General features: G+C 35.4%; 1 protein-coding gene across 1 annotated transcript; it reads left to right on the forward strand.

The window, feature by feature from the left end:
• The first annotated feature begins 673 nt into the window (after window positions 1-673).
• Window positions 674-14,056, forward strand: LOC113043972 (heparan sulfate glucosamine 3-O-sulfotransferase 3B1-like). Its single transcript, XM_026203520.1, has 2 exons — window positions 674-1,643; window positions 13,135-14,056. The coding sequence occupies exons 1-2, from the start codon at window positions 1,171-1,173 to the stop codon at window positions 13,751-13,753; spliced, it is 1,092 nt and encodes a 363-aa protein (XP_026059305.1). The 5' UTR covers window positions 674-1,170; the 3' UTR covers window positions 13,754-14,056.
• Window positions 14,057-18,773: the final 4,717 nt, after the last annotated feature.

The following is an 18,773-nucleotide window of genomic DNA, read 5'->3' on the forward strand; positions in this document are numbered from 1 at the left end:
TTACTGAAGCATCTTTTGAATGTTGCCAGTTCTTCTGTTTCCTGCTGACACACTACAGCAAAAGATAGAAACAATTGACCGTTTTTCAGCTGGTGAAAATCCACTACATATTTTGCAGACAACACTTTACTAATTTACAAAGTAAGTTGTTTTTTGTTTAAAAGACAAAAATTTTTGTTTGTCTTTCTCTATTTTCTAAGTATAAATTAATGTCTGAAAAAATATATAGCCATATATTTTAGAAAGGGGATTCTGTGCAAAGTTACAGTAGTATATTTTTTCTTTTTTCTTTTTTTTTCATGTTTTTGTCAAATAGCAATTATTTTATATCTATATGGCTTAAAATAATTATGAAATAATACTCTGTTATTCTGTGTATTTTTGCTTTTACACTGCTTTATTTGACAATCATGCCAATAAAGTATCAAAAAATCGAGGTGTACAGTGTGTTTGTGCGAACTGAGGTGATGGTGATTTGCTTATTCTTAAGTCTGAAGAGGCCAGATCAAGAAACAGACTGTCTCCACGGAGTGTGTGGCCTCCAGGACAGGTGTTGCTCACTGATTGACCTCTTCATCTGTGTGTAAAAGAGTACTGACAGAGGGCTGCCTCGCGCAGCAACCTATGAAGGAAAGTACATGTCATAAAAATACCTAAGATAACATTCCACTATCTCTATCATGCAGTAAAGGCTCTGAACTTTGACCTGTTCGGTTCTTATCTGGAAAAAATAAGCTCTCTAGCTCTCATCGATTTAACAGTAGTTAATGGATTTGTAACTGCTTAGGTAGGAAAGTCATAAAAGTAATTTGAGCACAAGGGGTGGGACTCAGAGAGCAGGGCGTGGATACGCACCCAAAACGGATGGGAGATGAACGGGTAACCCTGGTCACCCGAAGCAGCACGACTGCGGGACCTCAAGCCAAAGAAGTCCCATCAGTCCAACAGAAAGAACATAAAGAAAAGTTATAATTCGTTATGTTACGTCTCTGGATAAGTCATCATCGCGCAAATATGGCGTGCATTTGATTTAGTGACTCTGAGACGCAAAAAAAAAACAATGTGATTCTCACTAAAGGTTTAGTCTTGCAACAAAACCCTGTTATTTTACACTTAATACGGCATGATTCCTCCGTTTAAAGTTTTGTTTCTTGCGACGCAAAGACACTCATGGGATGTTGGACAACGAGTTGCGACTTGGGACACCTGAAAGCGCGCTCCAAGGTGTCTGTGCTCTTTACCATGATCCTCATATTCACCTATTTATTCTACTGTCTCACCGGATTCTGCGATTCCATGCCGAGTCCGCTGTTCGTCCATCAGAATTTCAGAAGCAAACTTTTCCCAAAGGAAGCGAAGAAACTGTCGCACTGGAACGGCTCCGTCGTTCGCGAACTGCCCGAGCAGGATGCGACAGACGTGGAAGAGGAGAAGCGGCAGCGAGGTTTAGCTTATGACAGCAATCTCTCCGTGTCAAACAACTTTGGGACCAAAGAGTTTCCTCAGGCAATTATTATCGGCGTGAAAAAGGGAGGAACGCGCGCGCTTCTGGAGTTCCTGCGCGTGCATCCAGACGTGAGAGCCGTGGGCGCGGAGCCGCACTTCTTCGACAGGTTCTATGAGAAGGGGCTCCAGTGGTACCGGTAGGTCGCCTGTTATTAGCTGGTTGTGAATAATATTTTTTTTTTTTTGTATCAATTTCCCATAGGGTTAAGGATTATTAAAACACCAAAACGTAGCTATTAGAATTTAGCACGTAACTTCATTATACAGCCATAAATGATAGGCTAACTCAAAACATGCTGCTGTTTGGATGGAGATGAGGCACACTTAAAATGTATGAATGCCTGTGCAATTCTTTAACAGAACTGTTATTTTAAAGAAATATAGCACAAGAAAAAGTGTTTGCAGATATGCTGTATCGAATACAATATAATATAATATATATATATATATATATATATATATATATATATATATATATATATATATATATATACATTTAAAGTAAATTATAAAAAACATATTTATTTGTCACTGGCCAACCGTGTACAGTAGCATCCACTCAGAACACCCTAGTAACAGCATAGCAATGTGCTAACAGCCACTCCTTAGCAACCAATGCCCTTGATAGTATAGACTTTATGTAGCCCCTTTTTATCTCTGGGCTCGTTGTCTTCTGTCTTCCAGTTTGTATTTCCTCAGTGTGAAAGTTCTGTGAGGTCGTACAAATTTAAAAATGATTTGCTCATTAGTTCACTTCCAGAATAAACATTTCCTGATCATTTACTCACCCCTCTGTCACCCAACATGTCTTTCTTTCTTTCTTTGTTTTGTTCAACCCACTGATCCAAATTGTGGAGAAAAATCCTGCATGTTTCCCTCAAAAACCTTCTTTTTCGACTGAACATTGAACACCTTGACTGACATGGGAGTGAGTAAATGATCAGAATTTATTTTTATTCTGGAAGTTAACTAATCCTTTAAAAACTTTCCGGTCTGACATACATCATGATAACTTTCATACATCCATTTCACCAGCTAATTACACTTCAACAGCAATTCCATGGAGCTACCACTAAAACTTAAGTTTAAAGACCAAAATTATATTCAGAGAAGCTGTGCACTTGTTTCTCTAATGCATAAGGTCTGTAATTCTTATTTTCTTAAGAGAAAAGACAAGTTTAATTCATTTTTTACAAACAGATCACAGATAATAGTGTTATCTGTCTATATAATCACTCCCTATGGTTTTGATTTTTAGAGACTGCAATTTTCTTTATCCAAGTTACCCACTTAAAATCTTAAGAGTGGTAATTAAGTCAGCCAGCAGATGTTTTATCTTACAGTAGACCAATTTTATAACAGACATTGTAATTTATGTAGACAGCAGCACGCTCCTGAAATGCATGCATGTGAGGCACATAAAGTTTAAGCAGCTCTCATCATAAAGTTTTCCAGCAAAGTATATTGGTTTAATTAACTCCTCAAAGAAGTTACACACTATGATTTCTTCATTCTTTTCTTCTTTTGGGCCTCTTTCAAAATTGCATGTTTAGACCATCCTACAAGCAGTTATGCATTGCACGATTGGCAAATTGATTCTTCCTCTCTTTTAATGCCACTTGGTACATTAATATCACCTGTCAATAACCCAACCAGTTCAGAGCTGTGTCTCATTGGCAGGACATTCAGCCATCTGCCAATAAAATGACTGTGAACTGACCGTCAGTGCTTCTGTCTCTCACCTTTGTCCGTCTCTCGTCTCCATGTCACGCAATTAGAAATCAGACAAATGGGAATGACTATGACTATGGCTGGTTCATCATTTACTTCCCTTTTTGTTGTTGCATACTGTATGACGTTCTTCTGCAGAAGAAGATATTCTGAAGAGTGTTGGTAACCAAACAGTTTTGGGTCCCATTGATTTCCATTGACAAAAAAAAAAATACTACAGAAGTCAATGGGACTTGAACATTGTTCAAAATATCTTCTTTTATGTTGTAGACTAGAAAGAAAGTCATACAGGTTTGGAATGATGTGTGGGAGAGGAAGAAAATTGTGACATTATTATTTATTGTTATTTTCAGGTGGACCGCCCCTTTAAGAATTTCTTCAAGGGACACTTCACCCCAAAATTAAAATTCTGTCATTAATTACTCACTTTGCAAACTCATATTCTATTTTATTGTCACAATACAAAAGGAAAATTTTGGGGTTATGGGTTTGAAATTACAGAGAGCGAATAAATGATGACAGAGTTTTCATTACGGGGTAAAATATTCCTTTAATAATCACGTTTCCTCTCTTGTCAAGAAACTATATCTCGTGACGTGACTTTGAGGTTTAGTTTGATGATTTGTCTCTCTTTCTCATGCACACGCGCACACATTTGTTCCAGCATGTGGTGACAGCCTTATGTAAACAAACTGTCCATGTATGGGGTTTTTGTAAAGTATAATTCAATATCAGTCTTGTCAACACCACGGGTCTTCTGTGTGTGCAGATGTGTAATGACAGCTGAGCTTTTGTGAATGCCAGCTGGAAGCTGTACATGGAAGAGCTGTGTCACATGGCCACTGTGTGTATGTGTGAGAGAGCACGAGTGAGTGAGTGGGTTGAGAGAGAGACATGCAAGCTTTGTAAGCGACCAGGTGCTCATATACTTTACTCATTAAAAGGTTTATGGAACGCATGACTGTTGCCCTTGTCAGATATTGCACACTGTAAAAAATTATCTATGCATGCCTACAAATATTGCATATATTATATGTATGTGTTTCGTCAAATATTTACTTGTAATATTTATTTTATTTTACGTGTTTCTAATTTAATTAATAATATTCCACTACAGTTAACATTTTCTAAATACATTTAAAAATACTAAAGATACAAAAATATTTGATTTCTGGGTGCACTGCATAATTTAATAAATGATTTTAATTTAGTTCTATATTTGATCTAAAATTATAAACTGAAGATCTTAAAAATCAGATTTTTTCATGAATTTCTAGTATGTTCTGATTAACATGTTCTTTAATTCTGTTCATTAACCCATAATAATTGTTCCTCCCCCACTCAATGCAGTTACCTGACTCTGGTTGCACCTTTTCATGACTCCATAGATCACTGTCTGGAATAAAAAATCACCTCCCAATCAATGATGTGCGCGGACGTGCTTCTTATCGATTCCTCCTTAACCAACTTTATTGCACTTAGGCATAGAGACGGTTAATTAACCTGTGCATATTCAATCTTGTTGACAAACTGCTGCCGCCTTTACAGCTCTTGACGTTCTTTATGATGCTCCAAGGTGTTTAGCTATAAAGGTTTATGTTTTAAGAGCTGTGTTTTAAGCTAATGCTTATTTATTTCCTTGTTGTCTTGTGAGTGTTGTCATGTAACATGGAATGCTTATTTATTCTGTTTCTATCATATATGCATTTACATTTTGCATTACACATTCAATTTAGATTTTAATGCCATATATATCATGATGCCAGAGTGCTGATTTGACAGGCTAGATTTCCCATATGACCTGGGTCTCTAACATTAAACTAGCCATTGATTGATCAGGACTGAAGGTAGTGGTGTGGAAGAAACCAGCGGCACGCTACAGTGATAGATCTATTTTCTATAACCTTGGGGTATGGCACAGCCTCCAAATGAAGAATAAGAAAGTAACCCAAAAGGAGGTTTTCACAGAGATTCCATAAAAGAACCTTTCAGAGAACAGTTCTTCAAGGAACCATTTTTTAACCATTTTTTTAATTTCCAGTGATCTGAAGAACCTTTTCCCATCATAAAGAACCTTTTGTGGTGTGTAAAGGTTCCATTGATGGTAAAGGTTCTTCATGGAACCATTGATGCCAATTTATTTTTAAGAGTGTATAGCTTTGCTTTGCTTGTGATTTTTTTATGATGTGGTTAGCTGGATAATCATTTCTTTGGAGGTATTCAGTGGGATAGGTTACAGTCGAGGCCAAGAGAAAGAAAGCTTTGGCTTGTCCCAAGTTGTTCACCAACCCACAATGGCATAGATAGTTTCTTAACAACTTGTTTTTGATGCATGACTTCTCAGCAGAAATGCCTAGTCTTCTATTGCTGAAATATAGGCCTGCTTTAAAGCAAACCCCACTTTATTTCTCTCAAATACTGCCCTTTCAACAAGAAAAGTATGATTAATCAGGCAAAAAAACTGAGTGTTTGAAGACACTCATTATACTAGAACCTCCCAATTGTGCATCTGCAGTCGTTCTTCTGCTCAAAGTCCTGCGACTGACTGTTAAAGCTGCACATACGGTGGGCCGTTAACCAAGCCAGGGATGTGGTTTCCTCTAGGCTGGTCTTAAAGGTTCATTATGCTGCTACACACTCCATATTGAGTCACTTAAAATTCTGTGTGGTGCATATTTGAAAAGATTTCCATTGTGCGATCTGTTTTTACTTTTATATTCCTTCATGTGTGCATTGTAACGTCTATAGGAGCTATAGATGCTATCTGCTCACATATAAATTTACATCTGTTTTATAAATGTAATTCTGCTCTTTGGCATCACTTTAGTCAGCAGTTACACATTTGTCACAGAAATAGTATTCTACACACACTACCATAGCATATAGTTCATTGAATAGAAACTGTGCCAGGTCTTTTTTTCTCAGGGTCCTCCTGCCAAATTTGTACCATAAATGTATGCCAGGCGCTTGTGGACATTTAGCAATATCCTGATACTGGACTGTTTCCAGAAATGGTGACACATCCTGATTCTCAAATGCATTAAGAGAACAGTAATGAAACTGTTTACTGTTATCTACATTTTAATGCAAAATTTGATGCAAGCTAGTGCAGCAATGCAATGCTTAATTGATTTCGTTGACTGATTTCTTGTCAAATTAAAAATATTGTGCTATTTTTACAAAACCTATGGCCAGTTTTGCTGCCCCCTAGTACATTAGATTCACCAAACCAGCCAGTCTGACCAGCAATGATCTGCAGCAGAGGTCTTCTTCCTCCTCGTAGTTTCCCGTAACTGATCCTTAACACATCATCAAACACACTATCTGGAAACTTCAGCCAGTCTGATAGATAATTAGGAGCTTCAGAAGCGGATTAGAAAGCAGGAAGAAAAGGAAGCACATCCTGTCAGAGCTTCAAGACACTAATCAGGAGGATGTACTGTAGGCGGATGAGTTCAGTGTTTTGATGCTGTTTTACATTTACATTTATTCATTTAGCAGATGCTTTTATCCAAAGCGACTTACAAATGAAGACAGTGGAAGCAATCAAAAACAACAAAATATATTAATTTATTAAAAGTTTTTGTGCACATAAATGAGTGCTGATTCATACATAAACAATACAAATAAATAATTCCATTGTAATAATACCTGAAATGTGTGTACGTGTATGTGTGTGTGTGTGTGTGTACGTGTATGTGTGTGTGTGTGTGTGTATGTGTGTGTGTGTACATATATATATATACACGTTTAAAGAAATTTAAAACAAAAACAGAAAGGATAAAGATAAAATGTAAATGTAAATATTAGTAATAGTCAAAAAATTATGGTCAATGCAATACAAGTGTTTTTTTTTTTTTTTTTTTTTTTGGTGTGCATGTGCATACAAACATATAGATAAAATAAAATGTAATTAAAATAATTTAGAAATTTTATGAGTTTTTTTGGTGTATAGTTAACAAATACTGTGTGAGGTATTTGGTATTTTAGATGTTTGAGGTATTTAGATGGTAACCAGCTGATTAGGGTGAACTGATCACTATTTCAGATAGAATTCAGAGGGAGGTAATAGTGTGTTGAAATCTATCAGAGGTTGGTGTTATTGTTTCTTCATCTGTGGGTGTCGTCCTGCTGGTGCTTCACAGATAAACACACGCTCACAGCCGCTCTGCTGATTTTCCCACATGATAGTGAGGGCAGGAATTACTTCCTCTCTCTCATACGCACACACACACACACACACATCTTTGCCACTGGTCTGTTTCCTGTTAATGCGGGACCGCCCGCATTCTGAGAAGAAATATCCATTTTGTTTAATTGATGTGTAGGAGAAACAATTGAGATGTTCAGGAGTTCTCCTCTGTGATTGTTCTTTCTTAAGGGCTTGTTTTGCCCCTTGCTCTGTGTCCTTTTGCATGTTTGAGCAGTTTTATGGTGCTTTACTTGTTATTTCCAGCTGACATTTAATTGCTTCCCACAGCTTCTAGAAGCTTCCATTTGCTCCATAATGACAAGCCTGTGTTCTCGCTGTGTTTTCAATAAGAAGGCCCTGCTGTCCTCACTATAGTGTTCATGAGTGCTGTGTCTGAGAGCAACCTGTTGAAAGGCTTTTTGGTGGAATTCAAACAAGAGCGATGTAGCAGAGATTATTTTATCTCATGCATAGTGGATTCTGGATATATATTACAGGGCTTTTTGTTTTTAAAACATGAGACCAGTCACAATGCAGTACTTAATTGAAAACATTTAAATCTAGTTTTCAAATATTTTTAGTGACTTGAAATTAATGTTAACTAGAACCAAAATGATACAAAAAAACATGTTTGAAATAGAATAAACATTATCTGATCAAATAAACATTATATGACATTATCCAAAAACCTATAGATTTATATGCAGTATGAACAGCAAGACAAAGGGACTCATTAAAAGTAAGCTTTTTATGTCATTATTGTAACGTAACATTTGAGAGACCTAAAATATCTACACCCAATCAGGCCCATGGTGAGCTCTTAATGGGAAGGAACTTCCTCCCGGAGACTCATTGCTGCCAGATGTTGCAAAGATCAGGACGGGAACATCCCGGGTCACTGCTGCCAGACACAGGGGGCAGTCCTGTCTGGATGTTTTCCTCTGATAATGGGAGAATGGTTATATCCTGTGGTTCATTTAAATTAAGGAGAGAAGATCCCACCCTGTTCTGATGTGTATTGTGTGAACAGCTACGAGGAAGAGCTCGTGTATGTGTGTGTAATAAGGCATGACTTACCGCACTATGTTTGCTGTCTCTTTTTTATAGTTAAACATGTTTTGGTATAAAAATTGTATTTGAATATTTTGAAAAGTAACTCACAGCACACCGCAAAAACCTAAACCAAACAGTGATGGTCAGTCTGAATAATTGTGTGATGTCCAGAAAGAAACCATGTTATTTTATTAATAGATTTCAGGAATATTTTGAGTCTTCATGACCAAACAAATTCCCATCATATAACTGATGCAGATTACTCATAAGAATGAAAATTACATTAATAAATACATTTAAAAATAAATAAATCATGTTTTTTTTTAACAATCTATTTAGCTATCTATAAATAAATATAAATATAAATAAATACATGTAAATAATAATATTAAATAATTTTCAATAAATAACTGTAAAATTACAAATTAATATATACAAAATAAATAAACAAATAAATTATTTATCTATATATCCATCTATCGGAATATTTTGAAAATTAACTGGATAGCTCATAGCGACATACAGTACATACATAAATACGTAAACAAATAAATAAATAAATTATATATATATATATATATATATATATATATATATATAAAATGAAAAATGTATATTATAAATTAATGCAATGTAAAGATTAATTAATTACAATACAAGTAAATATATAATTTTATGAGTAAATAAATCTGTTAGTGCTGTCAAACGATTAATCGCGATAAATCACATCCAAAATAAAAGTTTTTGTTTACATTATATATGTGTGTATACTGTGTATATTTATTATGTATATATAAAAACACACACATACAGTATGTATTTCGAAAATATTTACAAGTATTTACATGTTTATGTTTATATTCATATAATTTATATATAAATATATTTAAAATACAGACTATATATATAATATATTAATATATGTGTGGTTATTTTTTTAATAAATTGCACACGCATCTATTTATCTATCTATCTATCTATCTATCTATCTATCTATCTATCTATCTATCTATCTATCCTATACAGATGTTATGTATTTCATCAGTAGCGAAATATAAAATGCACCAGAGAATATAGATTTTCAAAATCTCGTTTGTTTTTGCTCACCAGGTGTATTTTGTTTAAAGGATGTTTAGGACAACACTAAATACACACTTCAAATTTTCATTGCATTTTAAAACATAAATCATATTTGATACCAACTGAATGCCAAAGGGATGGAGTTGTTGATATTTTTCGAGGCCATTGTTTTGCAGCAGGCCACCCGCAGCTGTGCCTTCTGTACCAGTAAACAGAAATAAATTGTTGCCAGGTTCTGCTCTGATAAACTCATACTCCAGGCACACATTCCCGGTCCAGATGCTAAGCACTAACGCTACGCTAGGTGTAATCAAAACAACCAGCGTGGATGCTAGCCTAGCAACCGCACAGGTAACAGCAGCTGGCGCGAGCGACCCGATAAAGAAGAAAACACACAAGAACACAGCTGGCCCCAGATCAAAGGTTGCCAGAGTCAGCTGAATTTGCAAACTTGGGCGAAATGAGGGCTTTATCTTGCGATGCTTCTTTGGATTGGGAGATCAAACGGGTGGACCGGAGTGTGTGGGCCACTGGCGTGAATTGAGAAAAGCCCAAACTTTTCACTGATTACCAGCCTGCTCTCCACAATGTAAACATGATGTCAGCAGACACGGCCGCGGCCATTATGGCTTCCATTAGCTTGATTACTTTGAATTAAACATGCACTTAGCGGTGTGTACATAGCCAGACAGCGCTTGCACTTCAGATGGTGCAGGGTGAGAATGACAACATTGACATTAACCATGGCATGCTTTCAATATTAAAAGCTCTGCATGTAATGCTTCAAGATCACATCCCTAAAAGCAGGCGCTGGGAACATGCATCATGTAAACACAATCAAAACACTGGCTACAGAAGTTGTATGGCCGGATTTTATGGCTTTTTTAATGCTTTGTGTCCTTCTTCAAGCTTAACAGACACAAAGGATAATTGTTTGAACAAGTGCAGCATCAAAAGTCATCAAAAATTACATACAAATTAAACAATGTCAGATTGGATAAATAGTGATAAATAGTAATGGTTTATGGTGAACTGTTCCTTTAAAAGCAATGCAGGTCAAATGGCAAATCCAATTTCTCAAAGTTACTCTTTATTCTCCTTCACACATCAGTCAGCATGACTCCTCTGATTCTTGTCTTAGTGGTAAAGCTCTCATAGAGCAATATGATTTGTATTAGAGTTGAATATTAGCTTCATGGCAATGAGATGAGGGCCAGCCTCAGAGAAAGAGACAGAGAGAGCGACCGCTTTCCAAACCCCATCCAGAGCAGTGAAGAGTTAATCTACTGCATATGTACTCTGTGGAAATAATGAGAGTCAGTGTAGAGACTTTTCCACTTGATGCTGGAGCTATTGGGCATTCATTAAAGAGATTAACAGAACCTTAAAACCAACAACAACCTTAATATATTTACATGCATTTATTATATTTATATTTGTTATATTTATACTACATGATTGTATATTATATACACTAAAAATTTTTGAAATTATGTTAATATTATAGAAAACTATTCATTTTAAATATTTATATATTATAATAATTCATAAATTTAATATGTGTGTGTAGGGTGGAGTGTGTGTACAAATGTAAAAAAAAAAAACAAAAAAAAAAAAAAACATGACATATATAATTGCTATTTAATATGCTGTGGTTAAGGCAAACCTTCTGTGCTGATTTAGGATATTATTCCATTACTGGAGCCAATATCCTCATCTTTTAAACGAGATCTCGCAAAACTGATCTCAAATCAGCACTAAAGAGCCTTGGAGTGATCGAGAGACTCCTGACAGACATTCTGGGGACAAAACCCATCAGGAAATGACTGCTAAGAGTTGTTATGCCTTCGTGTTTTTCTTTCTTTTATAGCAGATCATCAACTCCCTTCTCGCTGACGTTTATTTCACAAGGCTGCTTTTTAATAAAGTCAGCTTTTATGTTTATTTAACAACACTTTACACTTCGCATTACTCAGTAACTCAACACTGGCCTCATCAGAGAACTGCTTGTTTTATGTTTGATAATAAAAAGAACATCTTTCATCATAATGAACTGACTCTGAATCTGAAATCGCAAAACATATGTGACAGCTTCATTCGCTGGCGAGAGCTGAAATGGTGGCAATTATCATGTCTCCAGAGTCAATTTTAAAACGGGTTTTCATTTTGCATTATTGCTTAAAATTACAGTTTAATGTTTAGCTTGGACGACATAGGAGCAGCTATGAAAAAACCTGTCCCAAAACCTGCCTACATACAGTAGATGACATTTTAGGTGCAAACGAAAATGTTTATGATTTCAGCCAAAAATCTAAAGAAGCATTGTATCCTTAAAGGCACAGGTCACCAAAAATGAACTTTACGTCTTTTTTTTTTTTTAGTTCATGTTCATGTTCATGTTCATGTTTTTTTTGTGTTTTACACAGAAATAAAGTGTTGTATAATACTAGTTTGGAACAACACAAGTTAGTAGATAACATTTACATTTTTAGTGTGAACTTTTAAGAAAAAATAAAAAAAAAAACAATCCCATAATGGACTCTACTGAACCCAGTAAAGAAATATATATTATTTATTATTTATTTAATCTTTATTAGAGTAGTGGTTAAACCCATTACAAAAGAGTGGACATGCTGACCAATCAGAGCACACTTGGCTTTTTTGGAAAGAAAGATTTAAAGAGACAGGAAACAAAAAAAGGGTGTTTCAGGCAAAGCTACTGCCGCAGTATACAGTGTGAAAGAAAAACTAATGTGTTTTTGATTATTAAATCATGTAAATGTCTTGTAACAGACCCCCAAAAATTTTATTTTGAACTTGTGAATTAGCATTACATGGAAACCCAATCATTTAATGCATACCTAAAATGTGTCAGGATTTCCCATACACAAATGTAATATATATATATATATATATATATATATATATATATATATATATATATATATGTGTGTGTGTGTGTGTGTGTGTGTGTGTGTGTGTGTGTGTGTAATAATATGTAATGTGAATTAAAACTTGAAATGAAACCTATTGGATCTATTTCATATTAACATATATCTAGCACAAATATGTATGTTTATGTATGTGTAGTACATTGTTGGACGTACACTGTATATCATGTACATGTAAATATATCCTTACACCCATCGATACACATTATATAAGTAAATATAAAATATAAAAGATAGATGTGTATTTAAACATTTATTACAAAAATAAATATAAGCACAGATTTTTGTATATGTACAGTATATATTATTTTATTAAATTTACATAGAATTCACATTGCTACATATATATTGACATATATAGCTGCTACATGATACCTGATCTTATTCAACTATGTACATATACAAATTTTGCTTTGGGAATTTTTTATATGTTATAATATTCATCTACCCAGAGAATATAAATATTAGAAAATTATATTTGGCAAAATCACTTGATAAAGGGCAATATATTTCACATAATATATCTCTGTAGGAGTTGTGGTGTTTTAAACCATTTAGAAATCATGTCTGATCAGAGAACGGGCTTCTATTATGACTAACTTTCAGTTTCTGCTTCTGTAGGAATCTAATGCCGCGTACTTTAGATGGCCAGATCACCATGGAGAAAACACCCAGCTACTTCATCACCCGTGAAGCAGCGCCCCGCGTCTTCTCCATGAGCCGCAGCACCAAACTCATCGTGGTGGTCCGTGACCCCGTGACCCGGGCCGTGTCTGACTACACTCAGACTCTGACCAAAAGCCCCGGCCTGCCGTCCTTCCAGAATCTGGTCTTCAAGAACTCCACCACGGGTCTGATCGACACGTCCTGGAGCGCCGTGAGGATCGGCATCTACGCCAAACACCTGGAGCACTGGCTCAGGTATTTCCCACTCGCGCAGTTTCTTTTTGTGAGCGGGGAGAAGCTGGTGACGGACCCCGCGGGAGAAATGGGCCGGGTGCAGGATTTCCTGGGACTCAAACGGGTGGTGACCAATAAGCACTTCTACTTTAACCAGACTAAAGGCTTCCCCTGCCTCAAAAAGCCCGAAGGAAGCAGCAGACCGCGATGCCTGGGGAAATCGAAAGGCAGACCGCATCCACACATACCAGCAGAAGTGCTGCACAGACTCAGGGATTTCTACAGGCCTTTGAACATGAAGTTCTACCAGATGACTGGTCAGGACTTCGGCTGGGAATAAACACTTGCAGGACCCTTTCTGATAATGCAGAAAACAATGAAACTCTTAATTTATGACTGATTGATATTGATTTTCAGTATCTTCACCCTGAGTACTCGCAGAAATTACTAGTAAATTTCACAATTAATTACACACACACACACACACACACACACACACAAATGGCAAGTGCAAACAAAGAGATTACTGGCCACAGACTGAATGTAATCCAAGTTGAAAAGGGTATAGCAAAAATATATCTTATTATATAAACATCATAGTGTACAGTGTAAATGAATTCAAAAATAAACCAGCACAAGCAAACATTTCAGCACATTGTTTTTTTTGTTTGTTTTTTTAGTGCTCACATGCCAACAACTATTCACCCTTTTTCTGGATTACTAATTAGAGATAATTAGCTGGATTCAATTAACAGGTGGACCTCAAAGAAAATGTGGCAATTAAACCAAACCAACATATATACAAGAACAACAAATAGTATACATTTTATAAGTATGCAAATCATGCAAAAAGTCATAAATGAAATTTCAATAATAAAAATGATTTAAAAAAAATACAAATAATATAAAGCCCCACCCCACACACAAAAAAAATACTTTCATCACTGCATTCTTGAAGATTATTGCATTGAAACATTTTTATTTCATACTCCTCCTCATCGCATGCATTTTTTGCATTTATTTTAAAGTATATATGTGCCTTTTAAAATGCATTTCACAGTATACATGTGCATTCAAAACGTGCAGTTTACAGTATATATTTGGTTTGCAAAGGATTCAACTGAGAATTATCTCAAACAGTCTGAACAGAATACCGGCTCTGTGATGTCTGCTGCTTAAACGGTCGCTTATTTCAGATGCCCATAATCATACAGCTCAAAACACATTTGTTCTTTGTGATTTATTCCTGCCAAGAAGAGCAAAATCTTGGATGTTCTCATTCAACCACTCTTATGTAATAAACATGAGACGTGAGGAAAGAAAAGAAAGTGAGCAATAGACATATAACCTTTATTTCATGTGTCTTTGCCCATTAAAAGGAATTTCCTGCTTCTGCAAGAAAACACATTTGTTTTATAATGTTTACATAAAAGTGGTTTGAGATTTTTATTGTGGACTCTGTGGCTTCGATTTTGGACCATGCATTTATTATTCCACATATTTTTTTAATAACAGATGATTATTAATTTAATTCTGTAAAGGTGTGTTTCCATAGTGAAATAGAGCTATGTAACCTTTTAAATATTTTATTTTATCATTATTAGAGATGTTATACAGGGATGAATACTGTACTATGCATTATATCTGCTGACTGAAAACAAAGTTTTGCTTCTGCTGTAAATTGCTATTATTTATATTTATGAATGTAAAGATTTTTTGATCTGTCAGTGTCCAAATATATATTGAAAGCAGCTAGCAGCTTTTTTTTCTCATCAAACATTATAATAAATAAACATGATAGGAACAGTGTACACATACATTTCTTTCAGGACTACTATCGTCAAAATGATTGACACTTTGGTTTGCCAGTATGGTTCTGTTCTGGACGAAAGCTTGTCATGAATGAGCAGGGAAAGCAGCAATAATAACCACCAAGGATAAACAGAACAGAACAAAGAAGATATCACTTATGCATTTAATGATATTAGAGTGTAACACATTATTCGAGATAAAAGGAGTCTGATTCAACAAGGAATATGAGAAAATCCAGAAACGTCCACATTTCTGACTGTGGCGGAAGGAGGAGCTGGGGATGGAGGAGGGTTATTTGCCCCATGAGAAAGTGGAAAAACTGCTGAATAATGTTGAACAGAGCTTATATAGGAACTGCATTATGTAAATGTAAAACTGCATTATATGTGTTGTATTCCTATAGGTAGATATGATCAGCTGAGAATCAGCCGATGCAAGCTTGACTCACCTGACCGGCCAGATTTCATTTTACTCTTCTCTGACCAAGTGCAAGTTTTCCAGTGTATAGAGATACATAATAAGTAGAAAAACATTGAATTTCAGCAGAAAAGCATACACTGTATATATAATGAATAGTAAACTAAAATAAACTTAATTTTTAATTCAATATTTAAATGTTCAATATTTATTTCATTTCTCAGAAGAGCAAAGCTTTGACTATAATTTTTTACCCATTAAATACAAATATATATATTTACAGTGTGCGTGTTTATATACATAGTTTTATGATTTCTTTTACAACTTTTTCTTTTCTAACTTTAAAACTTTTAACTGGAAAGGAGTGTAGCTGTCAGTGCCAATCAGGCTAAATGTGAAGTTAACATTCTGAGCTGAAGCTTTCTGATGTGTAACCAATCAATTTGCAAGGGTCATAGAGACATTTAGCATGGTAATCTTTGACCCTTGACCCCTGGATGACCTCCCACACCATGCCATATTAAAGTGCTGACCACCAAAGCTGCCACACAGAGGTTTTTCTCCAGTCGCATTAATGTTACCAATCTAGAGACAGCCTCTTCATTCCTAAAAAATATCAAAATCAATAATTGTCTGTTTAAGTTTATAGCTCCGCTGCGGTGTGCCATCATCCATTGAGTCCCCCGTCAGCATGATTTAATCCAGATCGAGTGCTGCTCGCTTCCAAACATCCATAAAATTTTATTTAATGGAGGATTTACAGTATTTTCCAAATCCTGATAGATTAACGTGGCCTGTGTGGGTTTATATGAAGATGTGGATAGCCTAAACCATGATTTGAATCTATTAAAAAGACACATGGTTCCCCTTTACTATTTCTTACATTTTCTGTTTATCCACCTGAAACTGAGCAAAAACAGATCAGCATATTCAAATGATTTCTGAAGGATCATGTGACACTGAAGATGGATGTAATGATGCTGAAAGCTCAGCTTTGCTTTACAGGAATATATTACATTTTAAAATATATTTACATAGAAAACAACTATTTTTAATTCTTTAAATATTTCTGAATTCTTCTGATTTTACTGTAAGTGAAAACACAGAGGAAAGAAAACTGATGTAAAACTCACAGAACTATGCTTTGAGATGTTCATTTGAAGTTACCTCACACGTCTATATACAAGACGCAATCTAAAAAAATAAAAATACAAATAATCTCCTCATTTCATTAAATGTAAAGTATCAACAGCTCAGGATGATCTCTATAAGATACAACCACTCAAATATGACTTAAAGCTGTGTGGTCTCAGAAAATTTGGCCAAACGGACAAAAAATTCCAGGAGGATCTAAAGTTTCTTCTTTGTAGAGCTGCACATGCAAATACAGTTAATTAAAGAGCATGTGGTTGGCTTGAGGAGAATTAAAAGAGCATCATTCGCATCAGGGGCACAGGAATCAACACCCAGGACAAATAAAACAGCTATTTCTGTCCTGAAACATAAGCCCAGTCCTCTTGTCTTTCTACTGAAATGGACTTGAGGAATGTCTTTGAGTGCTACCCTCTTCTAAAGTCTTCTTTGTATCCCAGTGGCCAGTGGCAAATCAGCGAAAGCTGAGATGTTATCCTGTTCTGCAGCTGACTGCCTGCTTTCAAATGCAAACAGGCTTGGCTTTGGCCTCTTCATCTCATCAGACCCTGTGTGTGTGTGTGTGTGTGTACAGCTCTCTTTGTGTTTCATGGTGGCTGATGTTTAGGCCTTCCTTGCTGTCAAAGCTCTGGATTAGAGCAAGATTAGACTAGTGCTAAATCTCCGTCAGATTAAAACTTTTCACTCCTCGGCTAAAGAACAACCGGTGACCCTGAAACTAAAGGTCAAGTATCAGCATTCAAGTGTTGGAGAGTCCCTTGCTCAGATATTCAACATCTAGAAGATCAGGCCCTTTCTTTGGGAACATGCTGCACAACTCCTTGTTCAAGCTCTTGTTCTGTCCAGGCTGGACTATTGCAATGCTCTCTTGGCAGGTCTTCCAGCCAGTTCTTACAAACCTTTACAACTAATCCAGAACACGCAGCAAGATTTAATGAGCCAAAAAGAATACACGTCACACCTCTGTTTATCAATTTGCACTGGCTACCAATATCTGCTTGCATAAAATTCAAGGCATTAATGATTATACCTACAAAACTACCACTGGCTCTGCACCAAAATGTGTCCTCTAAAAGCTTCTGTTCTGCAAGTGAACGTTGCTTGATTGTGCCATCCCAAAGAGACCTAATATCACTTTCACAGACTTTTAAATTAAATGTTCCCTTCTGGTGGAATGACCTCCCCAACTCAATCCAAGCATCTGAATCCTTAGCCATCTTCAAGAATCGGCTTAAAACGCATCTCTTTTATCCTTTTTTGTGTGTGTGTGTGTGTTTGTTTTTTTTACCCTCTAACTCTAGCACTTTCTATTCTAATTATATTATTTAAAAGAAATGTCCCTTTTAGACTTGTATTCTATTCATTTAATGATTGTTTACTTAAAAAAAAAACCTAACACTAGCTTTTATAATTTTTTGTATTCAATCTGTTTTCTTTTTATGTATTATTCAATTAATAACATGTACTGTGTTAAGCAAATTAAGACTTATCATAGTACATGCATATCATTGCTCTTTTGTTCATTTTAATTGGTTCCATTATCTTCATTTGTAAGTCGCTTTGGATAAAAGTGTTAATGTTAATGTAAATATTAAATCATATTATTAAATAAGAATTATAATAGAATCTCAGTTATACTTAAATAATTTACTCACCCTCATGTTTTGTCCAAAGCAATTTTTTTACTTTATATATGCACACTAAAAATCACTATTAAAAATTATCGTTACATCTTGAATTTTAGATTTATCTGAATCTGAATCTACATCATTTATAGATATATATTACCATTATGAATTATAGACATTTAAAACTTTGAGCTTGGAATATGAGTTAATATGTAGGATCATAGGATGTGGACATTCTTCAAAAATTCTTCTTTTCAACAGAGAAGATACAAGCACTTGGGTTTGGAGTGACACGAGGGTGAGACAATAATGGCAGAACTATTCCTTTAAAGATATCCCATGCTAAATTAA

This window comes from Carassius auratus, chromosome 26, assembly GCF_003368295.1.
Source record: "Carassius auratus strain Wakin chromosome 26, ASM336829v1, whole genome shotgun sequence".
NCBI classification, from domain to species: Eukaryota; Metazoa; Chordata; class Actinopteri; order Cypriniformes; family Cyprinidae; genus Carassius; species Carassius auratus.

Excerpts from the sequence above, each read along its gene's own strand:
- LOC113043972 (XM_026203520.1), top strand. The coding sequence starts at position 1,171 with ATGGGATGTTGGACAACGAGTTGCGACTTGGGACACCTGAAAGCGCGC. Across the intron at positions 1,644-13,134 it reads AAGGGGCTCCAGTGGTACCG|GAATCTAATGCCGCGTACTT; the intron begins GTAGGTCGCCTG and ends CTGCTTCTGTAG.